The sequence below is a fragment of the Gopherus flavomarginatus genome, chromosome 5, assembly GCF_025201925.1.
Source record: "Gopherus flavomarginatus isolate rGopFla2 chromosome 5, rGopFla2.mat.asm, whole genome shotgun sequence".
In the NCBI taxonomy this organism is placed as follows: domain Eukaryota; kingdom Metazoa; phylum Chordata; order Testudines; family Testudinidae; genus Gopherus; species Gopherus flavomarginatus.
The window spans coordinates 21,834,924-21,858,393 of record NC_066621.1 but is presented as its reverse complement, the minus strand read 5'-3'; the positions used below and the strand labels follow the sequence as shown (position 1 = coordinate 21,858,393).

The following is a 23,470-nucleotide window of genomic DNA, read 5'->3' as shown; positions in this document are numbered from 1 at the left end:
AGATGTACTTCCAGTGTGGCACGTCCATATATGAGATAATCTCACAGAGACCACTCTGTCTAGTTGGAAGGGTCTCTCTTTGGTCAGTACCCTGGTACTCCCAGGTAGAGGTGAGCTCCAACCAAACATCTGGGGCTGAGCACTCCCAAACTTCTGGGGTTGGAAATCGGGAGCTGAAATCCAGGGTCATGTGTCATGGCCTGGATGTGTCTCAATTTCTGGATCTGAGAACTAGGGAAATCAATAAATCAATAAATCCAAAAGACCAAGAGTTTGTTTTCAAAGCAAGAATGGGCTCAGAAGGTTCCCGAGCTCGGCATCATTCAGGTTACACTGAGGGACAGAGGGGCTGGCAAACTACTTTGGATGCGATGATAATATTAGTCACTTACTGGCAAAATAACCCTCCCAGCCCCCCAGTGGAGGTAGGACAGTGTCACGATCCCCCTGGCCCAAATGGGGAAAATGAGGCACAGAGCAGTGACAAGGCCAGACAACAAGACAGTGCCAGAACCCAGGAGTCCCTATTCCCATTTCTGAACACTGGTCTGCGCTTTCCTGCCGAAGATCTGCCAGAGCCTTTGCCCCAAATCCAAACCAAACCTCTCCAGAAGTTCCAAAGAGTTTGACTAACTATCTCCTCCACTGCTTTTTGTCATTTTCATGCTGCCTGGAGGAGCGGGGCTGGACTGTGGTCGCAAAGACTGTTTGTGCTGGCATTTCTGACCTGACCGGAAGCAGAGGAAGCACTAAAAATCGGGTAAGGAAGCCTCCTAAGGTGAGATTTCCAGATCGAGACTCCAGTCTTGCAACGAGATGCTCCCAGGCAGCAGGTCCTTGCACCTATGCAGGGTCTGCCTGCGTGCATTTCCATACAGCGTCTGTGCCTCCTTCTGCCACCTCAAGGGTTTGGAGGAGACAGAACAGGTTGAGATGCATTTCTTCGTCTTCTGCTGCTCACCAGCCCACGCTCCCACATCCATGAAGAAGGCCTGAGCCAGCTCTGAATTTTGCAGCACGGGTAAGAAGCCTCTGAGATTTCAGCAGTTCCTCCCAGTTCCTCACCTCTCCAGACCTCTCTGTGCTCAGAATCTATAAGCGCCGGATTGGACGTTCTCACGAGTTGTTTAATGCTCTCTGGTTTGAGGTGGGCTGGAAGTGCCACGAGAACGGCTTCCCAGGGGATATTTTAATCCTGTAACACTCAGGCACCAACAATTACAAAACCCACAACAAGATAATAGTGTGACTTGCACCAGCCCTTTCCATCTGAGGATCTCAAAGCACTTTTTGGCAAGGAAGCTTGGGCTTGTGGAGAGTGCTCGGAGTTTGTACCCAAGAGGTCTGGGTTTACATCCCAGACTCCCTAAGTGGCCTTGGGTAAGTCACTGAGGATGGGCTTTTCAAAGGGATTTAAAGAAAAAAGAAGCCCCACTGAAAATCAATGGTGTTTAAGTGCCTAACTCCCTTAGGTCCCACTGAAAATTCCAACCATAAGGTCTTGGTACCACAACATGGCAACAATAATACTTCTTCTCTTAGGGGGCAAAGTGCTGTCTCTCACTATGTACAGTGCCTAGCACAACTGGGCCTTGATCTTATCCTGAGCTATGGTAATATAAACCATTATTATTAATAACTTTACAAATATTTATTAACCTTGTGGCAGCTTAGTTCCTCAATCTATACAATGGGGAAAACAGAGGCATGGGTGAGGTTAAAGGAAAAATACGTTAGGTTTGTGCCTGCTTTTTGCTTTTTTGTGATTTTTTGCTTCTTTATAAAGAAGCCTGGAATGCTCCCTAAAGAGGGGAGAGTGGTTGCTTTGTTTTTTACATTTCCCTGTTTTTCCCGGAAGTCTCCATGGATGACTAGAGAACTGGTGGTGACATGTTATCACGGGTAACAAGGGAGAGAGATCTGATCAGAAAAGACAGAAGTGTCCAATAAATATTTCTGTTCTGTATTTGGGAAGAGAAAGAGATGGTGTAGCTGTATCACACGATAACACTCTTTCCATTCCACTGGTATCTCATAAGAATGCTAAACAACAACTATTAAAATTAGATATTTTTAAATCAGCAGGCCCGGCTAACTTGCATCCAAGAATTTTAAAAGAGCTGGCTGAGGAGCTTGCAGGACTGTTATTGAAAATCAACATTAAGTTTTGGGGAACTTCCAGAAGATGAGAAGAAAGCCTTAACGTTGTGCCAATTTTTAAAAAGGGTGAACGGGATGACCTGGGTAATTATAGGCATATCAGCATGACGTAGATTCTGGGCAAGCTAAGGAAGTCGCTGATATGAGACTCGATTAATAAAAAATGAAAGGAGGGCAATATATTAATGCAAATATCTCCTTTGGATGAGATTACAAGTTGGGTTGATCTCATATATGAGAGTTCTGTAAGGCATTTGATGTGGTACCACACAACAACTAAAAAGATATAAAATTTATATGAGACAAGGTGGGTGAGGGAATTTCTTATTGGACCAACTTCAGTTGGTCTCATCAGTAAAAGATATTATTTCATCCATCTTGTCGCTCTAATATCCTGGGACTGACATGCAGGGCTGGCTTTAGGCACTGCGGGGCCCGATTCGAAGGAGCTGCCACCGAAGTCCCGCCGCTGTCATTGGCGGCAGCTCAATCGCTGCCTCGGAGGAAGGTCCCTCCGCCGAAATGCTGCTGAAGACAGAGGCAATGATTGAGCTGCCGTCACCGACAGTGCCGGGACATCAGTAGCAGCTCAATTGGCTGCCAGTGCCTTCGGCGGCATTTCGGCAGAGGGACCTTCCTCTGCAGCAGCGATTGAGCTGCTGCCGAAGACAGTGGCGGGACTTCGGCAGCAGCTCCTTTGGGATGTTGCGGGGCCCTCTTAGGGGTGCGGGGGCCAATTCTGGGGAATCGGCTGAATCGCCCTAAAGGCGGCCCTGCTGACATGACTACAGCAACACTGCATATATAAAATTAACATGGCACACGTTGAATTGGTTAAAAACTGGTTAACTGATAGGTCTCAAAATGTAACTGCAACGGTGAAAGATCGTTGAACAGATGTGATTCTAGTGTGGCCCCTCAGGGATCCAGGGCCAGCTTTAGGCCTATTCCACCAATTCCCCCGAATCAGGCCCTGCACCAAAGAGGGCCCCATGCCCAGTGAGAATCCCTTTCCTGGCTAGAGGCGACTTTTTAATTTTTACTCACCTGGAGGCGCTCCGGGTTTTCGGTGGCCCTTTGGTGGCGGGTCCTTCGCTTGCTCTGGGTCTTCGGTGGCACTTCGGCGGCAGGTCCTTCAGTGCTGCTGAAGACCTGGAGCAAGTGAAGGACCCACTGCCGAAGTGCTCGGAGCAACGCCCAGTGAGTACAAGCCCCATGCGTTTTTTTACTTTTTTTTTTTTTTAAGTAATCCCTGCGGGGGCCCCGTCCAAACTGTTCAAATTGGGCCCTGCACTTCCTAAAGCCGGTCCTGCAGGGATCGGTTCTTTTCTCTATGCCGTTTAACACTTTTTTATCAATGACCTTGAAGAAAATATAAAATCATCACTGCTCATGTTTGCAGATGACATGAAAATTGGGAGAGGAAGTGGACAGGTCACTGATACAGAGCAACCTGGATCGTTTGGTAAGCTGGGAACAAACAAGCAAACAATATGAGTTTTAATCTGGCTAAATGTAAATGTATCCATCTAGGAACAAAGAATGTGGGCCATAGATACAGGATGGGGGGGCTCTACCCTGGGAAGCAGTGACTGAAAAAGATTTGGGGTTTCTGGTGAACAGAGCGCCCGTGTGATGCTGTGGCCGAAAGGGCTAATGCCATCCTGGGATGCATAAACAGGGGAATCTCAAGTAGGATCAGAGAGGTTATTTCACCTCTGTAAATGGTGCTGCTGGGATCCTGTGTCCAGGGCTGGTGCCCACAATTCAAGAAGGATGTTGATAAATTGCAAACAGTTCAGAGAAGAGCCATGGGAATCATTAAAGGATTAGAAAACTTACCTAACAGTGATAGACTCAAAGAGCTCAATCTATTTAGCTTAATAAAGAGAAGATTATGGGCTGACTTGATGACAGTTTATAAGCACCTACATGGGGGGGAAAGTATTTAATAATGGGCTCTTCAATCCAGCGGAGAAAGGTCTAACATGATCCGATGGCTGGAAATTGAAGGTAGACAAATTCAGGCTGGAGATAAGGCAGTACTTTCTCTCAGTATTAAAAATGTATCATTGGAATAACTTACCAAGGGCCATGGTCGATTCTTCATCAGACAATTTTTAAATAAAGATTGGATATTTTCCTAGAAGATCTGCTCTAGGAATTATTTTGAGGAAATTCTCTAGCCTCTAGTTATATAGGAGGTCAGACTAGATTAATACAGTGGCCAATCTGTCCTTGGAATCTATGACTTACAAATGAGAGGAGTGATTTTATTCAGACTGCTTAACATTGTGCTTTTAGTGATACATGTTTACCTTAAACACCTAAGAAACAGCTGGGAGAAAACTCTTGTGAAAGGTTCAGAATTAAGGGCTGAGAGAGGTTCAAGTCTAATCTCTGAGTACTCCAAGGAATCTCCCAGCAAAACTTAGCATTTCTGATACTTCTCATGTAAAGAATTGGGTTGGAAATGAATTTTTGTGCTGTGAAATTTTGTTGACTAAACCATTTGTTGTCACATCTTTTTTTCTGAAATTTGTTCAGTTTCAATCAAAAAGCCATTTTTCTGTGAAACAATCTTTGTAAACTAAAATTTGTTGATGAGTTCTAATAAAACAAAAGAAAGTAGAAATTGGGGGGAAATAATTTTTAAAACCCACTGTTAGATCAAAACCCCTCACAAAAAACAAAAGGCTGAAACTCATTTTTCCTTTTTGAAGGTTACCTTTCAGTGACTTATCTAAGACCACATAGTGAGTCACTGGCCATGCCAGGAGTTGGTGACAGCATTATTCAGGAGGTCAGATGAAATAATCTAGAATAGATAATGTGCCCTTCTGGGCTTGTAATCTAGAAGTAAACTGTGCCCTGTGCCCCATTGCTGTGCTAGAACCTCTAACCCAGTTCTTCTCTCTGTAAAGTAACCAGACTTTTGTGAACTTCTGTAGTAAGGGTCTGTGGTTTGGTAGGCTGTCTCCACAGTTCTTCCACTGTGCTTACTCCGAAGCTGCTGGCTCCCCTGGGAATGGATGATTAGTCGGGGATGGTTTCTGGGGAGTCCCTTCCGAGGGCTGTGGTGGCAAACTGCTCCAGACATGAAAAGGGCTCCTGTTCTGATAATACAGTGAAGTGTCCCCAGTGGGGTGAATCTTACTGGAATCTTACTCCAGGAACCGCCTGGAATGCATGTGCCTTTACCAATGCGCCATGTTCGCATTTCCCCTCCCAGTGGGTTGTTTTAGGCCTTGTCTACACATAAAACTTAGGTCGACCTAGCTGTGTCTCTCAGGGCAGTGAAATAGTTCATGCCTTGATGTAATTCATAGAATCATAGAAGATTAGGGTTGGAAGGGGCCTCAGGAGGTCATCTAGTCCAACCCCTGCTCAAAGGAGAACCAACACCAACTCAATCAGCTAAGTTCACCTAACCCCTAGTGTAGACACAACTAGGTCGATGGAAGGATTCTGCTGTCAACCTAGCTACTTCCTCGCAGGGAGGTAGATTAACTACATCAACACCGATGTAGGAAGTGTCTATGTTACGATGCTACAGGTGCACAGCTGGAGCACTGTAGCTCTGCTATTGAAGCGGCTGTAGTGTAGGCACACCCTTCACTTTCCCACTGCATTTTTATTATTGTTGTGTTGGTGGCTGCCAGGAAGCATGTCTTTGATCCACGGGCAATCACGGACCTCCTTGAAGCCAATGGGCATGTAGCTACCTTCTGTTCAGGCTAACAGAGGGAGCAATTAAATACCCTTTGATTAGTGATAGCTGAAGCAATAGAAGCCACTGTTTAAGGCACTGACCAGCATGGCAAGGCCTGAGCTAAGCTACACAGCTGGAGGGTTTCCCTGACGACTGATGGCAAGCACAGGGGCTGGGACATTGATGTTGGTTACAGCTGCGTGTGTGTGAAAGGAATGAGAAAGCAGGGAGAAGGTGAGCAGACAGCGAGCGGCACAATAGGAGTGTGGCCCTTGGAGAAAGCCGAGAGAGAGGACAGCTTTTGGGTGGAGGGGCAGGTGTGGAAATTCTGAGCAAGAAACATTGCCCGCTGCTGTTTGTTCCTGCAGTGTTCAGGACAACAGGGCTTTGTGCATTCTTAGTAAGCAAACAGGATTGCATCAAAGAATATATCTGACTCATAGCATCAGTTTTTCATCCTATTGGAAACAACCCTTACCCAGCAAGGCCTCAGACCAAAGGGAAACCAGTATAATAAGGAAGATGATGTCTAATCTCCATCTAGCAGCTGCAGTTTGGGAGCAAATCCCCCATCCAGCCCCTGCACACATGATGAGGCTCTGCTTTCCTCCTCTCCTTCCTGGGCTGGATATATTTTTGTGGGGGCCTTTGGTGAGGTTATACTTGGGAGCCCCTTCCCCTCCTGCTAAGACCAGGCACAGGTAGCAGAGCACAGCTCAGTAAATGTGAATAGCAGTGGACTCCACAGTTCCATGGTATATGTGGGATCATCACCCCCCTGTCAGCTTTTGCCTTCTCCTTCCCCACCCCCACCCTGTCTCTGCTCACAGAAGCACTTGCAGGAGGGGAGTCATGGCTCTGCAGAAGTGCCACAGTGCAGTGGATTATGGGAGGAAAATCTAAAGTGGCTTCTCCCACCCAGGCTCTGGCAGAAGAAGGGGAGATGGGGTTGGGTGGGAGCTAAAGGGGCAGCTGACTGTGCCATTCCTGGTCCCTTTTCCCTGCGGATGGGTGTGTGGGTCTGCACTGGATGTTTCCACCCCCTACAATGTCTCACTATTGCTGCCAGTGTCTCAGCTCCACCAATGGTGGCCACAGCGCAGGTAGGGCTTTCTGGCCCACCAGCATTTTACCCTAACAGAGAAGGTCAACGCAACACCGTGATAAGGTCTTGTCTACACTAGGGCTCCTGCAGTTGCTATCACTGCTTTTGGCTCCCCCTGGAGGCAGCCTGGGTGCGAAGCATGAGGCAAAAAAAATCCCATTGCAGAGCAAGCCTCAGGGATTCTGGAAGGAGAGAATCAGAGTTGGAATAAGAGATTTCCAGCCTCCGCAGAAATCTCTTGGGCGTTGGCTCCAACATCTCAGCACCAAGACAAGGAGGAAGACGGCCGCTGTGCTCCTCCATTCTCATCAGCCCTGGGATCCTGTCTGAGGTGCCAGCTGCTGGGTGTGGAGTGCAGGGAGGCTGAAGGGAAAGGAAAAGCACAGGCTGGGATCTCTCTCTACCCCTTGTGGAAAGTTGGCTTCAAGGAGCTGCCTACCACTTGCTGGGTGGGTTGTGTCCTCAGCCCAGCTCCTTCCAGCGTGATCACGTGGTCCAGTTAAGCAGGCTGGCTGGCTCTTTGGATTTCATTCTCAGCGTGACCACGCCCGGGGACTTGTAGTCATTGTCCGGTGGGGGCTCAAAGCCGTGGCTGCTGAGGGAAGGGGGGAAGCCGTGGATGGAATACAGGTTGTTGATCCCGGGGTGGTGGTTGGGAGAACCAGAGATGCCCATGAATCTGGCAATGTTCCCATGGGAATGCGGGTATGGAGACACACAGGGGGAAGGGATGCTCTCGGGGGGCATGAGGCAGGGGCCTGCAGGGCTCCCTGATCCTGCACTTGGCCACAGGTTATTCTGCAGCTGAAACAAGGGAAAACAGACAGATGAGGCTTGGTTAGCAGCTACTGGTCAGGAGGCTGCGCTGTCCCTCCTGCATTCCTGCTGCAGGGAGTGGCATGCAGCTGAGTGCAAATCAGAATTTCCATCCCGGGGCAGGAGAATTTCGCTGTTTCAACATCCCAGTTTAATCTTGAACTGACCTCAACCAAAATGTTCTATTTCCCTTATGACCATTTACATTTCGAGTCAGAAGTGTCAAAATGAGTCCATTCAACATTAAACTGTATTCCTATGTGGGGTGATTTGCCTCTTGGGCTTTGCCATTTGGGTCTGAGGATGATCCCAGTCTCTCCTGGATGGACTACATTTCACATGACACCACTCCACCAGTGGGGAGACAGTGTGGTATCATGGGAGATTGTGCAGGGGTGTATACCCTCTCCTGGCTTTAAAAGGGTCAATGTGGGCCTCAGAGGCCAATTAACCCATCTGGCTGCACCTGCAGGGTGGACTGGGCCTTATTTAAGATGAAGCCCAGCTAGGGATGGAGCTGGGTGGTAACTAAAGAGAGGAAGCCCAGATCAGAAGGGGCAGCAAGGTGAGAGGGAATAACTGTGCGGCCACTCCCTGGGATTCGAGTGGGGAGAGACTGGAGAGTCAAGAAGGAAGCCCAGAGGGGAAGAGTTGGCCCTAGAATCCCCTCCTGCTAGGAGGCTGAGAGCAGGCACAGGGGTGTAGCAGGCTCTGGTGATGAACCCTGATAAAGAAGCAGGAGATCTGGACTTCCAGGGTCAAGCCCAGGGAGGCATTCCGCTGAGGAACTGAGCAAGGGAAACTTAGGAGGATGGAAGGTCAAGCCCGAGGAGGGCAGAATTTGGTTTAAGTTTGGGATTTATTGAGGGATTCCTGAGGAGAAGCCTGCCCTGAATGAAGGGTGACTTTAGAGAGGCTGTGGGAGAGGCCAGCTGAGAGACTACAGTAGGACAAACTCCAGAAGGCAGTAGCAAGGAATCTGAAGGAGCAGACCTTGGCTGATGGGATAGGGTCCCTGGACTGGAACCCAGCATAGAAAGTGGGCCTGGGCTCCCCACACTAGTCACTGAGGAAGGTGGGAAGCCCCTGAGAAGGGGATATAGATTCCTGGAAGCCCTGAGAAAAGGGTGTATACACCACGTGGCCCAGAGTTAGGGGGGCAAAGGCCTTTTGTAAGGACATTGGACTGTCCTGTGTTGAACTTTCTGTTCCCCTGGAAAGGGTGGAATTAAAACATGACCTGGCTGGAGGGCAAAGCTGCAAGAAGACAGACCCTGCAGGACAGAAGCGACTCTCAGCAGAGGCACTAGAGGGAAAGCATGGCTACACCATGCTCAGCCACAAGGGGGCACTCCAGCGGTGAGTTGACCCTTCTACAGAGATGTCATCTGTCCAGGAATCCTGGCCCATAGGAAAGCATGGGGGAGTCAGGCCTTCTAACTACAATTCCCAGGAGGCAATACCCCACAATAGGGAAATACTGTTTCATGTTGAATTGACCCCAAATAATTTGTCTCCATTTTTCTTAACCAAAAAATCCAAAAAATTCAGCAAAAAACAAAATTTCCCTGTGGAAAATGTCAATGTTGTGGAAACGGCATTTTCCATCAATAAATTGTTCGGAGGGAAAAGGAGCTGTCCATAAATTACATCACACAGTAAGGGGTGGATGGGTCCTTAATTTTCCTCATTTGTTTCAGTTTTGCAAAATGTTACAAGGGCTGGGTGGGGCTTGAAAATCACCAAAAAAGGTGTTACGTAAATTATGGACGCAGTTGATGTTTGGTGTTCCCAGGGCATAGGGGAGCCTCAGGGATAACAGCTGTGAGGAGCGGTGGGCTCCTTGCTACATAACTCCCAATGCCAGAGCTGCACATTCTTCTGCCCTGGGATGTAAGACCCGAACCTGTGAGTGCCCTTAACTCCCACCAATTTTGTGTGATCAGGCACCTACTGAGAGGGCAGAGAGCAGAAATCTGAGAGGATCCACTAATTACTGAGTGAAATTCAATGTCAGCACTGTCTTTCCAATGCCCCAGAGTTCCGGTGTGTTTGGATACATGCATTTGGCACTAGAAAGCTAGGGGGTCACTCGTGAAATTGATCATGCCCACGCTGTCTGGGGTTCCAGAGAGAAATCACCACACTCCCAAAGTCCTGCTCCAGCGTGCACAGGGGTTAGTGTAAAATCTGGGATGGAATTTCTGAGAGGGGCCAGACTTCTCTTTAGCTGACTCTGGCCAGGAGCACTAGGGGACAAGGGAAGTGTCCCTAGGACTTTAGAAAATAGAACTATGCCAATAACTGATTTTGTTGTTGTTGTTGTTCCTGGTTAGTTGGTTGAACTGAAAAACAAACCTGAAAAATCGTTTGGGGTCAAATGAAACATTTTGTTTCATTTTGAGGTTGGTTTGTTTGTTTTTTTAACCTTTTAAAATAATGAATACAAGTAAAATTCGAAAGAAAAAGTCATTTTGCATCAAAAAAATTTCATTTAAAAAATGTTGAAATGAAACGTTTTGACTTTTTCAGAAGCATTTGTTTTTTCCGACTGAAACAATTTGGTGAATTCAATATAAAATGATTTTGCCCACCCGAATCTGCATTTTTCAGCAAAAAAATGTTTAGTCTGGAAAAATTTCTCCCAGCTGTCTTAGAAATATGAAGGGTGAATGTGAAAGCAGCACCAAATCAGGTATTCTATTGTGTTTATCTCTGGTCTGTGGAGCCAGGTGCGTAGAGGGTTATTGGGGCAGTGTGAGATTCCCCAGTGAAGTGATGCAAAAGGCTTGGAAATGGGGTGCAATATGCTGTAGCTCTGATCTGCTGCATTATTCTCTCTTGTCTTCTCATTTACATGGTACCAATCTGAAGTAACTGCATTGACTTAAGTAGAGCTAATCTAGATTTACGCCCATGGATGTGAAATCCTAATTTGGCCCAACATGTTCTGATGGGGGTGAGGTCTGGCCAATGTTCCTGATTCTGTCTCAATACCTGAGGGTAGTTTTCAGCTCTGGGCAGGACAGAGATGTCGTAGGTGGTTGCAAAGGGATTTCTGGACTCCTGGATTTTCCCATAACGTTCCCGTTTCCGCCACTTTGCTCTCCGGTTCTGGAACCAAACCTGGGGGAACAGTGCAAATCCCAGGTGACCTGAGACTGTCAATCAACACAGAGATGCTGAAACAGCCAAGGGACCCAACTGAAAGTGATCAAGTTTAGACCTACCAAGACCTTACAGGGGGCAGGAGATTGGAGACATCCAAGGAATATGGGGCTTATGTTGACATGTGGCTGGGCCTTACAGGGCACTGCAGCGTCCGGGGGTTCCACTGGCATATGGGGTATGGTGTAGCAGACTCTGCCACTTTATTAGCACAAAGTTTACTTTGGCTGGTAAGTGGGTTTAGGGGACCCTGCAGTGGAATATGGGGTACTCACATGCATTGGTTCCTATCTGAGTTATAAATGGGTCCATATGGTACATGTGATTTTTAGCAAGGGGATAAAGGCCCTGGCAGGGTGAGCACTGGGCAAGCTTCCATCTGCCAGTGCACCTTGATCCTTGCCTGGCACTGCAACTGCCCCATCCCTATTGTTTTCATTTATGGAGACCATTCAGAGCTCTAGATTCCGTGGTGGTCTCCTGGGTTCATTTCTGGTCCCACTCGGTGTTGGTACAAGACCACCAAACACATTTCCACCCGTGACCTGACAAAAGGATTAAGCCCAAGTCTTATCTTAGCCCAGATGAAACCAGCTAGTCCCAGAAAGTTACCTTCCATTGTGGTGTTGGTGATGGGGAGTACAAGCCCCACACCAGGCAAGAAGGGGTTGAAGGAGCAGCTTTGGGCTCAGCCATGCCAACCGTGGAGGAGAGGAGCCTTAAAAGGGAAAAGCTCAGTTGAGAAGGCCCAGAGATGAGGATGGATCTCTCCCCACTAGCTCCCTGCAAGAAGCACCGTCGAGCCAAAGCTAGCAGAAGGTTACTGCAAACACTGCCTGGAGGATTCTGAGCAGGGCTATGGCTCATCCAGTATCCCCCCAGAGGAAGGAGACCAGAGATGTTTGGGCTATTATTGCATTGTCTCTGTATTACCATTCCTCCAAGGGCTGGGGGGAAAGGCCTAGACACAGGCCACAGTAGGAAGAAGCCTGAGGAAGAAGGAATAGGTCAGAAGAAGCAGATCGTAGTCATCTGCTACAGAGGCCTGGGCTGGAACCCAGGCTAGAGGTAGGGGAATCCAGTCTCTATAGGTCACCACGGAAAGGCCTGGGCAAGGGTCATAGTGGGCCTAGAGTCAGGCTGGAGCCCTGGCACAAAGCTACTGGACTGTATTGGATAGGTCTCCCCCTTAACTCAGAAGGGGTGCAACTAGAAATTGACCTGGCTGGAGGGCTGAGTCACGGGACCAAAGGCCACTGTCGAGGGGCAGCTCCAGGCCCCAGCATGCCAAGCACATGCTTGGGGTGGCAAGCCGCGGGGGGTGCTCTGCCGGCGCCACAAGGATGGCAGGCAGGCTGCCTTTGGCGGCATGCCTGCGGAGGGTCTGCTGGTCCCGCGGTTTTGGCAGACCTTCCACAGGCACGCCAGCGGGAGGTCCGCCGAAGCCACAAGACCAGCAGACCCTCCCCAGGCATGCCACCGAAGGCAGCCTGCCTGCCGTGCTTGGGGCGGCAAAATGCCTAGTGCCGCCCCTGCCACTGTCAGACCTGAATGGCTGGTCAGTGAGGCTACAGAGTGGGAAAAACCACCAACATGAGACCCAGCCACAAGGCAACGCATTGGCTGGTGAGTCACTTTGTCAAACTGTTCCTTTAAGAGTGTGCACTGTGAGCAGCAAGTTGCTACTGAGGCATGGAGCCCTTCCATTTGTGGCCAGCAGATCCAATGCTGTGCAGGTTGGCAGTGTCTGAAAGCCTTTACCACCATGTGTCTGGTGGCTGTCGGTTCGGTTCCTAGCTGACAGGTGTCTATAGCACACAAATAGCCCCCACTACTGTTGCTGTCTCGCTCCCTTGTTGGCAGTCTCAGAGGTTGGTCCCTCCAGTTCATCACTGAGGCTCATCTGTCAGATGGACTTTGGAGCAAGCTTATGCTTGATGTACCTACTCTCTGGATAACAAAAGGACTTCAGTCTCCAGGGCTGTCTGCCTTTTAACTGGCACTGAATTCACCTTAAGAAACAACAGCAGAAAGGGGAAAGATCTCCTTTCTCTCCCATAACACACAGAGCACAGGTTGCTGGGGTGACTACTTATTTTTATATCCTCATTACGGCCTTGTCTATGCCTACAAATTAAGTTGACCTAGCTCCATCACTCAGGGCTGTGAAAAAATTTCACCTCTGTCGTGACATAGTTAGCTTGATCTGACCCTCACTGTAGATGCAATGAGGTTGATGGAAGAATTCTTCTGTCCACCTAGCTACTCCCTTGCAGAGATGTGAATTATTTACAGTGGTGGGAAAACTCTTCCGTAGGAAGCATCCACAATGCTGTAGCTGTGCGACTGTTGTATGGACACACCCTCTGGAAGTAGTCAGATGCTTCATACGAATAGCTGCAGCCTACAAGCGGTTACCACACACACAGCCTCCATTCATGCATTCCTGGGTCTCAGATTTCCCCAAGCTGCTTCTATTCTGATGCACTCCAGTACATTAACAATGAGTATATTCACAGGGGTCAAACCTCTGCCCGGAGGAACCACCTGCCGGTTCTCCATCTGATGGTCCAGGCATCACTGTCTTGGGATGCGGTGACGGAGCTAGCCTCAGAAGATGACTGCAGTTTGGTGATATCTAGCAAGAGGCTGGCAGCATGTCTCTGATGGGCTCTAGAGATGCTAAGGTTTCAGGGGGCTGTCTCAGGAGGTGCCTCTCTGAGGTTGCTAGCACTTTAGTTACCACCTCAAATAACTGCATTAAGGGAAATTTCCCAAGATAGTGTTGCAGTTATCTTCACAGGGGCTTGATGCAGGGAATCAATCTCTGCCCTTGGCTATGCAGAAGATCAGACTAGATGGTCATAACGGACTTTGCTGGGCTTAACATCTGAGTCTGTATTTAGGAGGGCTGCTCCTTGGCTGACCTCTTTCTGACTCTTCACTTATATCGCTAGCTGCAGCACTGGGTGTTAGAGATGGACCCAAGCCCTAGTTTGGGATCCAGGTGTCCCTGAACCACTCAGATCCAGATTAGAACTTTCTGACCAGCTCCTAACTGTGTAATAGGCAAAATCAAGACCCTGGGACCAATTTCTGGGCCCTTTCAGATCTGGTCCCCCATGCCCATCTAACAACGTCCCATTCCTTTAAAGTCTACATCCTTTTCTGCCCTGAGCTGGCAAGTCACTTCACCTCCCTGTGCCTCAATTTCCCCACCTGTAAAATGAGATTAATGATACTGTCCTCTGTAAAGTGCTTTGAGGTCTCTAGATGAAAAATGCTTTATAAAAGCTAGGAATTATTATTATTCTGTCCCCAAACCAAACAACCTCAGGCTCCTTTCCATCACACAGATGAGTAATACTGTCTCCAGTGCTTGCTTCAACTCTTTCCTTAGTCTCCTACGAAGGCTGCCACCAGGGGACACCACTAGCTTCTCCCCAGAACCCATCCTGCCTCAGAATGTGCTTTCCAGCAAACCCTGTAGCTGTGACAGGCTGGGTGACAAAGTACATCCTGGTGGAGTCCCTGGCTCAGGCACAGTGGAATATTTCAATTCCCTGTCTGCATCTCTCCCCTGACAGGACATTCTTCCTCACCCAGCATTACATTTGCAGACTGGTTCGTCCTCTGCAGTGATATTTAATAGCCAGAGCAGCAAGGCTGTGTGGATTCCTGTCCAGATGTGTTTGTAGCTCTGAGCGCCAGTTTCTCCTGTTGCTTTCGATCATCACTTGCACTCACTTCATTTTGCACATTCCTGTGGACATTCTTGCAAGCCAACTTTTCTGGCTTTCCAACGTGAGACTGAAACCACAGGCGAGCACCTCTGGGGAGCGTTAACCCTGCTGATGTAAAGGGGGTGCCAGGGGAAAGACTGGGCTGTTCCAGGCTGCTTGCCCAGGTCTCCTTCCATTCGGTGACGGGATAAGTTATCCACTCCAGTTTGGTCCCTATGAACGTCCTGGGGATGCCAGTGGTAGAAACTCTTTAGATGGGTTGAAAGGTGCTATACAACGGCATCTCCAGGCACCAGCACTCCAAGCACATGCCTGGGGTGGCAAGCCCTGGGGGGCACCCTGCCAGTCCCTGTGAGGGCGGCAGTCAGGCAGCCTTCGGCAGCTTGCCTACAGGAGGTTCGCCGGTCCTGCAGATTCAGCGGCAATTCGGCAGTGGGTACACCAAAGCCGCGGGACCGGGGACATCCCATACGCCAGGGCCAGCTTTAGGAAGTGTGGGGCCTGATTCAAATACCCGGCGGCAGTCCGGGTCTTCAGTGGCACTTTGTCAGTGTGTTCTTCACTCGCTCCTGGTCTTCTGTGGCACTGAAGGACCCGCCACCAAAATGCCGCCAATGACCCAGAGCGAGTGAAGGACCCACCGCCAAAGTGCCACCAAAGACCCGGACCGCTGCCAGGTGAGTAAAAATTAAAAAGTTAGGCTCTCTTCTTCAGGGTGCGGGGCCCTCTTTGGTGTGAGCATGGGGCCCTCTTAGGCTCAAGGCCCGATTTGGGGGAATCGAGGGAATCAGCCTAAAGCCGGCCCTGAATCTGCGGGACCGGGGACATCCTGCAGGCAAGCTGCCAAAGGCAGCCTGACTGCCATGCTTGGGGCGGCAAAAAAGCTAGAGTGGTGCTAAAAAAGTGCAAGACGGTGCTGTTATTAAAAGAAAGACCTTGAACAAGAAGACCAAGACTTAAACTTTGTTTGCAGAGTTGCTGTAGCCATCTTGGTCCCAGGATATGAGAGAGACAAAGTGGATGAGGTGTAGTATCCTTTATTGGACGAACTTTTGTTGTTGAAAGCGACAAGCTTTTGAGCCACAAGAAGTTCTTCCTCAGGTCTGGGAAATTTAAGTTTCACAGCTAAATACAAGATGGAACAGCTCGGTAAGCATAAGCATTTAACACATGTTGCAAGAGACTATTCAAGATGAAGTGGGCAATTAACACCTCTACAATCAGAGAACAAAAGGAAGGTTAGTGAGTTACAGATTTTTGTAATGAGACCTAAATCCCGTGTCCGTGACTTTTAGCGTTTTCCAAAGTGATAAATGTAAGCTCACAGGCTTGTCTTTGGATGGTGTGCAGGTTTGAGGACAAGGACTGAGAGGTCACCTATAGAGTGGTTGTTTTGTGAAAAGTATTCACCCATAAGTGACAGGGTGGGTTTGTCTCTTATGATTTTTCTGTGTGAGTTCATTTGAGAGCATAGTGGTTGTCTAGTTTCATCCACATAGTTGTTGAGGCATTTGATGCAACTAAGGTACGCTCCATGTTGTGATAGGCATATGAAGGACCCAGAGATCTTGAAAGGTGTGTTGAGGGAGAGGGGGGATTTATCATTGCAGCAGCAGAGATATGTCTGCAGGTTTTGCATCTGTTATGACAGGGTCTAGTGCTGCCTTGACTTGGTGCGTCTTGGTCTGTGGGAAGCTTGCTTCTGATAGTGAGCTTGGTGAGTCTGCGGGTTTTGAAGCCAGAGGAGCGGGTTTAGAGAAGATTTCTTTCAGGATGTGGTCCCCATCGATTATGGGGTTGTAATTTGACGATACCTTGTAATGGGCTCCAGAAATTGGTCGAGAAGAAGATATTATAGGAATGGAATGTGGCAGATGTTTAACAGCAGACACTACAGCAATGCTTCTTGACCTTCTTGGAGAAGAAGTAAAGATGACTTTCAGAGCCATCTGAAAATACAGGAGGACTTCAGGGAGACAGACTTGTACCTAGATCCTGCACAACGCCAACCATTTCAGAAAATGAGATGATTGCTCGAGAAAGATCAGTTAGAATGTAACTATCCAGACTGGAATTTGCCCTGGCTGCTGGGATTAACCACCCTCCTCTCGGCCAAAATACCACAATGGGATATTTAATGAGCCCAAATGGCTGTGCCCCTCAGTTTTCCAAAGCTGGCAGTCCAGTGCCCTATAGCACCAGGCTGGGTTCGTTGCAGAGATAGAAGAAGAAGCAGGGACAATATGTAAGCATCTCTTGGCAATCTTCCAATCCAAGTACCAAGCTGACCTGCCCCTGCTCGGCTTGTACAATCCCAGGTGAAACTATTAGGAGGGAGGCAAATGTCACTGTGTTTTGTGGAAAGGACCTTGCAGAAATGACCCTGCCCACCTCTCATTCCCTTACCTGAACCCTGGCTTCTGTTAGGTCAGTCCTTAGTGCCAGCTGCTCCCTGGCATACACATCGGGGTAATGGGTTTTCTGGAAGACTTTCTCCAGCTCTTCCAGTTGGAAGGTGCTGAAGGTCGTCCTGTTCCTCCTCTTCTTGTTCTTGTTCTTGGCTAGCTCCATAGTGTCGTTGAGCTCAGGGGAGATGTGCTCCCTCAAGCTGCCCAGAGACGCAGCCGGGGAGCAGCTGAGATCAGGGGCTTCTTCCAGCAGGGCTCTGCAGTCTGTGGGCACGGGGTGGTACCCTTGCCCTTTGGCACTTTTCTCTCTGGCTGCAGTGGGAACACACAGAGCAGTAGGTTAAAGAATCACAGAGCCATGCTGTTGCCCACTGTCCCCACTCCTCAAGCATTGTTCTCTATGGATGTGCTAAACTATTTCGGACCCAGGAGTTTGGCTAGTGGCTCTGAATAGATTAATGCAGCCCACGTTTTTCCAAGTTCCTCATTAAATACTGAAACAGCACCGCAGGTCTGGGGTGAGTGCAGAGAGATTAGGGCCTGTATCTCTGGGGGAAAATCTCCTCTGTGCCCCATCAGGCAAGAATTAAGCACTCCTGGCAATTGAATGGTTCAGCCTTGGGGCGGGAAGGCAGGGCTGGTGGGATTTGTGGATGAAATCACTAAAAGGGGGAAGACACACAAGGACAAATAGTGGGTCCAAATCCATCTTGCCAACGATTGCAGCATACCCAGAGGGGAAAGACTACTCCTCTGCTGGGGAATAGATGAAAGCTCAGAGCCAGCGAGTGGGGCCTGGGTTTTCTCCCGGGAGGAGCCAATGAAGGGCTAGGTTTTACACTCCTTTTAGGTTAGTACCCAGGGACTCAGGAGACCAGAGCTCAGTTCTCTGCTCTGCCACTGACCTCTATGTGTGACCTTGGGCAAGTCAATCAGCCCTGGGTCTCAGTTCCCCTTCTGTCAAATAGAGATAATAGCCCTTAAAGAGCGTGAGGCACTTGAGTACTAAAGTGATGGGAGCCACGTATGTACCTAAAACAGAGAGAGAGTCTGTTACCTGCATTGGCCTAGAGCACGGTACATGTGCATCTCCTGTCAATTTAACAGATGGGATTAGAATTGGAAAACGTACAGAGAAGGGCAACAGGAATGATCAGGGGATGGAAAAAGCTTCCACATGAGGAGACATTAAAAAGACTGGGGCTGTTCAGCTTAGAAGAGAAACGACTCAGGGGAGGATATGAGAGAGGTCTATAAAATCAGGAATGGTGTGGAGAGAGTGAATGGGAAAGTGTTATTTATCCTGTCATATAATACATGAACCAGGGGTCACCCAATGAAATTAATAGGCTGCAGGTTTAAAAGAAAGTGCAAATCTTCACGCAACGCACAATCAGTCTGTGAAAGTTGTTGCTGGGGGATGCTGTAAAGGCCAAAAGTATAACTGGGTTAAAAAAAGAATTAGATCAGTTCATGGAGGATCGGTCCATCAATGGCTATTAGCCAGGATGGGCAGAGATGCAACGCCATGTTCTGAATGTCCCTAGCCTCTTGTTTGCCAGAAGCTGGGACTGGACCACAGGGGATGGATCACTATAATTGCCCTGTCTGTTCATTCCCTCTGAAGCACCTGGTGATGGCCACAGTCAGAAGACACGATACTGGGCTAGATGGACCATAGGTCTGACCCAGTATGGCTGTTCTTATGAATATAGGACAATTATTTATGATCCCCTTGCCTCCAACAGGAATTGAGGGCACAGAGAACTATTCATTCCAGGGCTTGCCCAGCTGTGTGCTGCTGCAGGGGTCTCTGAGTCTTTAGCAGTGGGATGGGTGAGGGATACTGAAGTAGGAGGCCAGGGGTGTGAAATGAAGAGTGAGGGGGGTAGGTGAGATGAATGTAGGCTAGGGAGCAGGATGAATTAGGCAGAGTGCACCTGCAGGGCCAGATCCTCAGTGGGTGTAAATCAGCAATGGTTTCAATGGATCTGCACTTATTTACACCCACTGAGGATCTGTCCCGAAGCACTAGCAAGATGAGATTGTCCCAGCATGCCTACTGAGCTTCCCCCAACCCTTTCTCCATCTCCAGGCCAGCTGGACACAATATCTGTCTTGCCACCGATGGAGCAGAATCTTGGCTGGTGTGGCGGCAAACAGACACGCTGCTCAACCCTGGCTCATGGAAATGACTCTGTTCTTGCATGCCCTGGGTTTGCAGCCCCTGAACTACTGCCGTTGAAAATGTGCTGGAGGCCAGGGGCTCCCCAAAGATCTAAATCTTTCTCCAGAAAATATTTGGAAAGAACTCCCCCATGAAAGCCATCCCAGCGCCTTTGAACGGCACCGCCCGGGGCGTCCATTTCCCAGCCTGCATCGTTTGAGGAATTGCCTTATAGAAAACAGCCCTTGGGGGATCTAGGGCAATATGTTTGTGTTGCATTTTTTCTCCCCACCCCATGTCTGGAATTTGTACTGAAATATGTTGGAGGGAATAAATCAGAGCCACATACTGAAAGAGGAACTCGGGCTGCCTTTTCCAGCCGCAAGCCAGGAGTGTTCTCTTTCACACGGATTTGGCTGCCGACAGTGACAAGCAGAACACAAGAGGGAACTGCACCAGTGGGGAAGGTCTTCTGAGACCAGCTCCTCAGCTAGTGGAAATTGGCTTCGTAGCCATCAGTGGAATGTTGTTGATTTTCGCCAGCCGAGGACCTGGCTCTTGGTCAGAAACAAAAATCTAAAATACCAGCATAAGGGAGGCTGCAAAGGGGACAGCAACAAGGCCTGCCCATTCCAGGGAAAGGCTCGTGTGTTGAAGAGTCAGGCCTGGAATATTCTGGGTGCTGAATCTCGACGACTCCTCAATCCCTGCACTGTTACCAGTGTGGGCAGGCAAAGCTTTCCCTGGTTATCCAGGGTTCTCGGTGGGGCCTACCCTGAAGCTGCAATGCCAGCCCATTTAACCTACTCGGTGCCATTTCATCAAGCTCTGCAGGGCCCAAGACATTTTACCCCATCTGTACCTCAGGGGAAAGGAGTTGCTAGGAAACTGCTTTCCTCACACCTGGTTCAACTCACCTGCAGGCTATGACTCTCAGCGGGTGAAAATGGGGTAAAGGGGCCCAGGGGAGGAAGAGGACCTGGTCTCAGCAGATGTGGAACGTTGGGGCTGGGGAAACACAGAGGAAGCCCTGGGGCTGAAGTTCCTGTCCTGGTTTCATTCTAGAGAATGTTTTCCCTTCCTAGTGGGATCCAACCTTCTGGGGTTTCCTCTCCACATCATGGTCTCTTTCTCCAGCAGACGGGGCACTAGGGCATAGAGTTTTAACTGACCCGTGCTTGCTTTCTTGATATTGGGCCTGATCCTGCACCACTGGGGGCAAATGAGGATTTGGGTCGTGGGCTTCAGTGATGTCAGGATCGGGCCCAATATTCTTTGCTTATCTGTATCTCGTATAGGTTGAATGGGATGAACCCTGGCTCCTGTATAAACTATATGAGATGCATCCTGTACAGACTGAAGGGGACAGACCGTTGATCGTGTATAGGCTGTATGGGATAGATTGAATGGAACAGAACCTTAACCCTGTATAGATTGTGTGGGATGACCCGGTATCCTGTATAGACTGTATGGGATGGATCCCGTGTAGACTGAATGCGACACACCCTTGAGCCCAGGGCCGGCTTTAGGCCAATTCAACCAATTCCCCCGAATCGGGCCCCGCGCCTAAGAGGGCCCCACACCCAAGCCCTGCCGGTGCACTGTACCAGGGTGGCCCAGCTTCCCCAGGGGGCAATTTAAAGGGCCTGGGGCTCCCAGCAGGGTCTGGAGCCTCAGGCCCTTTAAATTGCCACCAGAGCCCCACTGCTGGAGCCTTGGGGGCTATTTAAAAAGTCTGGGGCTCCCTTTGCTTCTACTGCCCTGGCCCTTTAAATAGCCCCCAGAGCCCCACCACTTCCCCAGGGCTCCCACAGCTATTTAAAGGGCTGAAGTGGTAGAAGCAGGGGAGCCCCAGGCCCTTTAAATAACCCCCAGAGCCTTGGGGTAGCGGGGGGCTCCAGCTGCCTCTGCTGCCCCGGTCCTTTGAATAGCCCCTGGAGCCCTGCCGCTTCCTCAGGGCTCCCGCGGCTATTCAAAGGGCTGGGGCGGTGGAAGCAAGGGAGCCACAGGCCCTTTAAATAGCCCCCGAGCCCTGGGCTGCTGCTGCTACCTTGGTGGAGGAGGACGAGGGGTCACTTACCGTACAGGGTAGGCTGTACCCCCTGTACCCACACCCCTGCCCGCAGCCAGCCCCTGCTGAACCCCCTGCCCTGCCTGCACCAGCCCCGCAGCCTCTGCCCTGCCCGCACCAGCCCAGCACCCCCTGCCTTGTCTCCAGCCACCCCCTGCCGCACCCCCTTGCCTGAAGCTAGTCAGTCCCACACTCCTCTGTCTCCAGGCCTACCAGCCCCTGCCTCACACCCCTGAGGCCCTGCCTGAAGCCAACCAGCCCACCCACATCCCCCTGCCTGCAGCCAGCCCCTGTCAGCAGCCAATCCCACACCCCCTGCCCTGCCTGCAGCCAGCCCATCTGCAGCCAGTCCTGCACCCCCTGCCCTGTCAGCAGCCAGCCACGCAGGTCTTTCCCTGCTTGCAGCCAGATGCTACCTCCAGTCAGCCCCATGTTCACTAGTGCCCTGCAGTTCCCAGGGCAGTAACCCTGCACACCTGCTGCAATGAGAGGGGCAGTGAGCAGCTGTGACCCACACATGTGCACACCCTAGGGTGACCAGACAGCAAGTGTGAAAAATTGGAATAGGGTGGGGAGTAGTAGGATCCTATATAAGAAAAAGACCCCCAAATCAGGACTGTCCCTATAAAATCGGGACATCTGGTCACCCTAGCACACCCCCAGGGAGTGGTGGGGATCCATACATGTGAAACGGAGCTCTTTTCTAGTTCAGGCCCATCTTTTTAAAAAGAACTTTAGGTAGGGTTAACATACATCCGTATTTTCCTGGACATGTCCAGCTTTTTGGTTCTTAAATCGCCATCTGGGAGGAATTTTTAAAAATACGGATGTATGGTAACCCTATTGGTACAAAAAAAACATACTGTGGCACATCCCTTAAATCAGAACTTTTTACAAGGAACCGGCTGCTAAGAAATGAAAGGCTTTTTTTTACATGGTTTCTTTTTTAGTCATCCCTGCCAGGGCCCTGCAAAAAATGTTCGAATTGGGCCCCGCACTTCCTAAAGCCGACCCTGCTTGAGCCTGTATCGATTGTGTGGGACAACCTGGTAACCTGTATGGATTGAATGGGAGGGTCCCTGGATCCTGTATAGACTGTGTGGGACGGATCCTGTACAAGAGTCTGGTCTGGTGCCTGGTTCCTTCCTTGCGGACTATCCCTATTCAGTCCCAGTGGTTTGTTTTTTAGCTGGGCTCACACAGGACTCAGCCAAGGGGACGGGGGTGCTGCAGGGTGGCCGCTGGCGCTAGGGTTAGAGGCAGAACGGTCTGGCTGAGCAGCTGGGAGCGAAGGGGCTGGAGAGAAAGTTCCTTTCAAATATCTGCTGGAAAGTGATTGACCCAGCCCGCTCAGAACCACCTAATCAGAAAGTTTACCTTGAAATACTGCACGAGATTCATTTAACTGACCCATTGTAGCCTCTTTCTGTCTTTTCTTGCTCCGTTCCCCTTCTCTTCTTTTCCTCTCCTATCGTTTCTCTCTTCCTTTCCTGGCTTGTCAACCGGTTGGTTTGTTCGTTCCGTTCTCAGCACCCTACCCAAATTCCCATTTCTTTCCTCTACCTAATTTAACAAATCAAGGACACCCGAGAGTTTCTGGAGAACTAGAATGGCCTTCCAAGGTCCGAATTTACACCGGATCTAGAGTCGGGATCTTGCACCTAAACCTGAAAAGGGAAGGTCGACTCTTTCTTTTAACTCGATGTCTTGAATTAATTTACAAAACTCAATCGATCGGAATTCTTGCACGTAGATAGGAACCCAGCGCCTTCCCTTTTTCTCCTTCCTCTTCAACGGTTTCTAATTCGAAGCGGCTCCTTCTCTCCCCGGACTAGGAAGGGGGTTTATTTAGGGATTTTTTCCCCTTAATGAAACCAATTTGGGGTTTATCCCAACAGCCGAATCTAAGTCAGTTTGTTTTGATTAATTCCCACCACGGGAAATATTTTCTCTGGAGGTAGACAACAAGACACTTTAGAGATCTTTCTCTCCTTTCTCCACAGCTATGTTTACCTAGCTATTTCAAATAAATAGCTACAGATATAGCAATGAAATTAGATACCTGGGATGGCTAAAAATACAGGTAACGGCTTTTCTCCATTTCATTTCCCAAGGTAGCA

The 23,470-nt window shown here is 49.4% G+C and overlaps 1 protein-coding gene across 1 annotated transcript in view; it reads right to left on the bottom strand.

Moving 5' to 3' along the window:
* The window catches only part of ALX3 (ALX homeobox 3), a 34,573-nt gene that overhangs the window by 4,067 nt on the left and 7,036 nt on the right, over positions 1-23,470 (bottom strand). Inside the window, exons 2-4 of the mRNA XM_050953792.1 lie at positions 17,111-17,424; positions 10,791-10,919; positions 7,417-7,781 (exon numbers count right to left, since the gene is read on the bottom strand). Of these exons, the coding sequence (XP_050809749.1) occupies positions 7,464-7,781; positions 10,791-10,919; positions 17,111-17,424 (761 nt within the window). The 3' untranslated portion in view covers positions 7,417-7,463. The remainder of the gene's footprint in view (positions 1-7,416; positions 7,782-10,790; positions 10,920-17,110; positions 17,425-23,470) is intronic.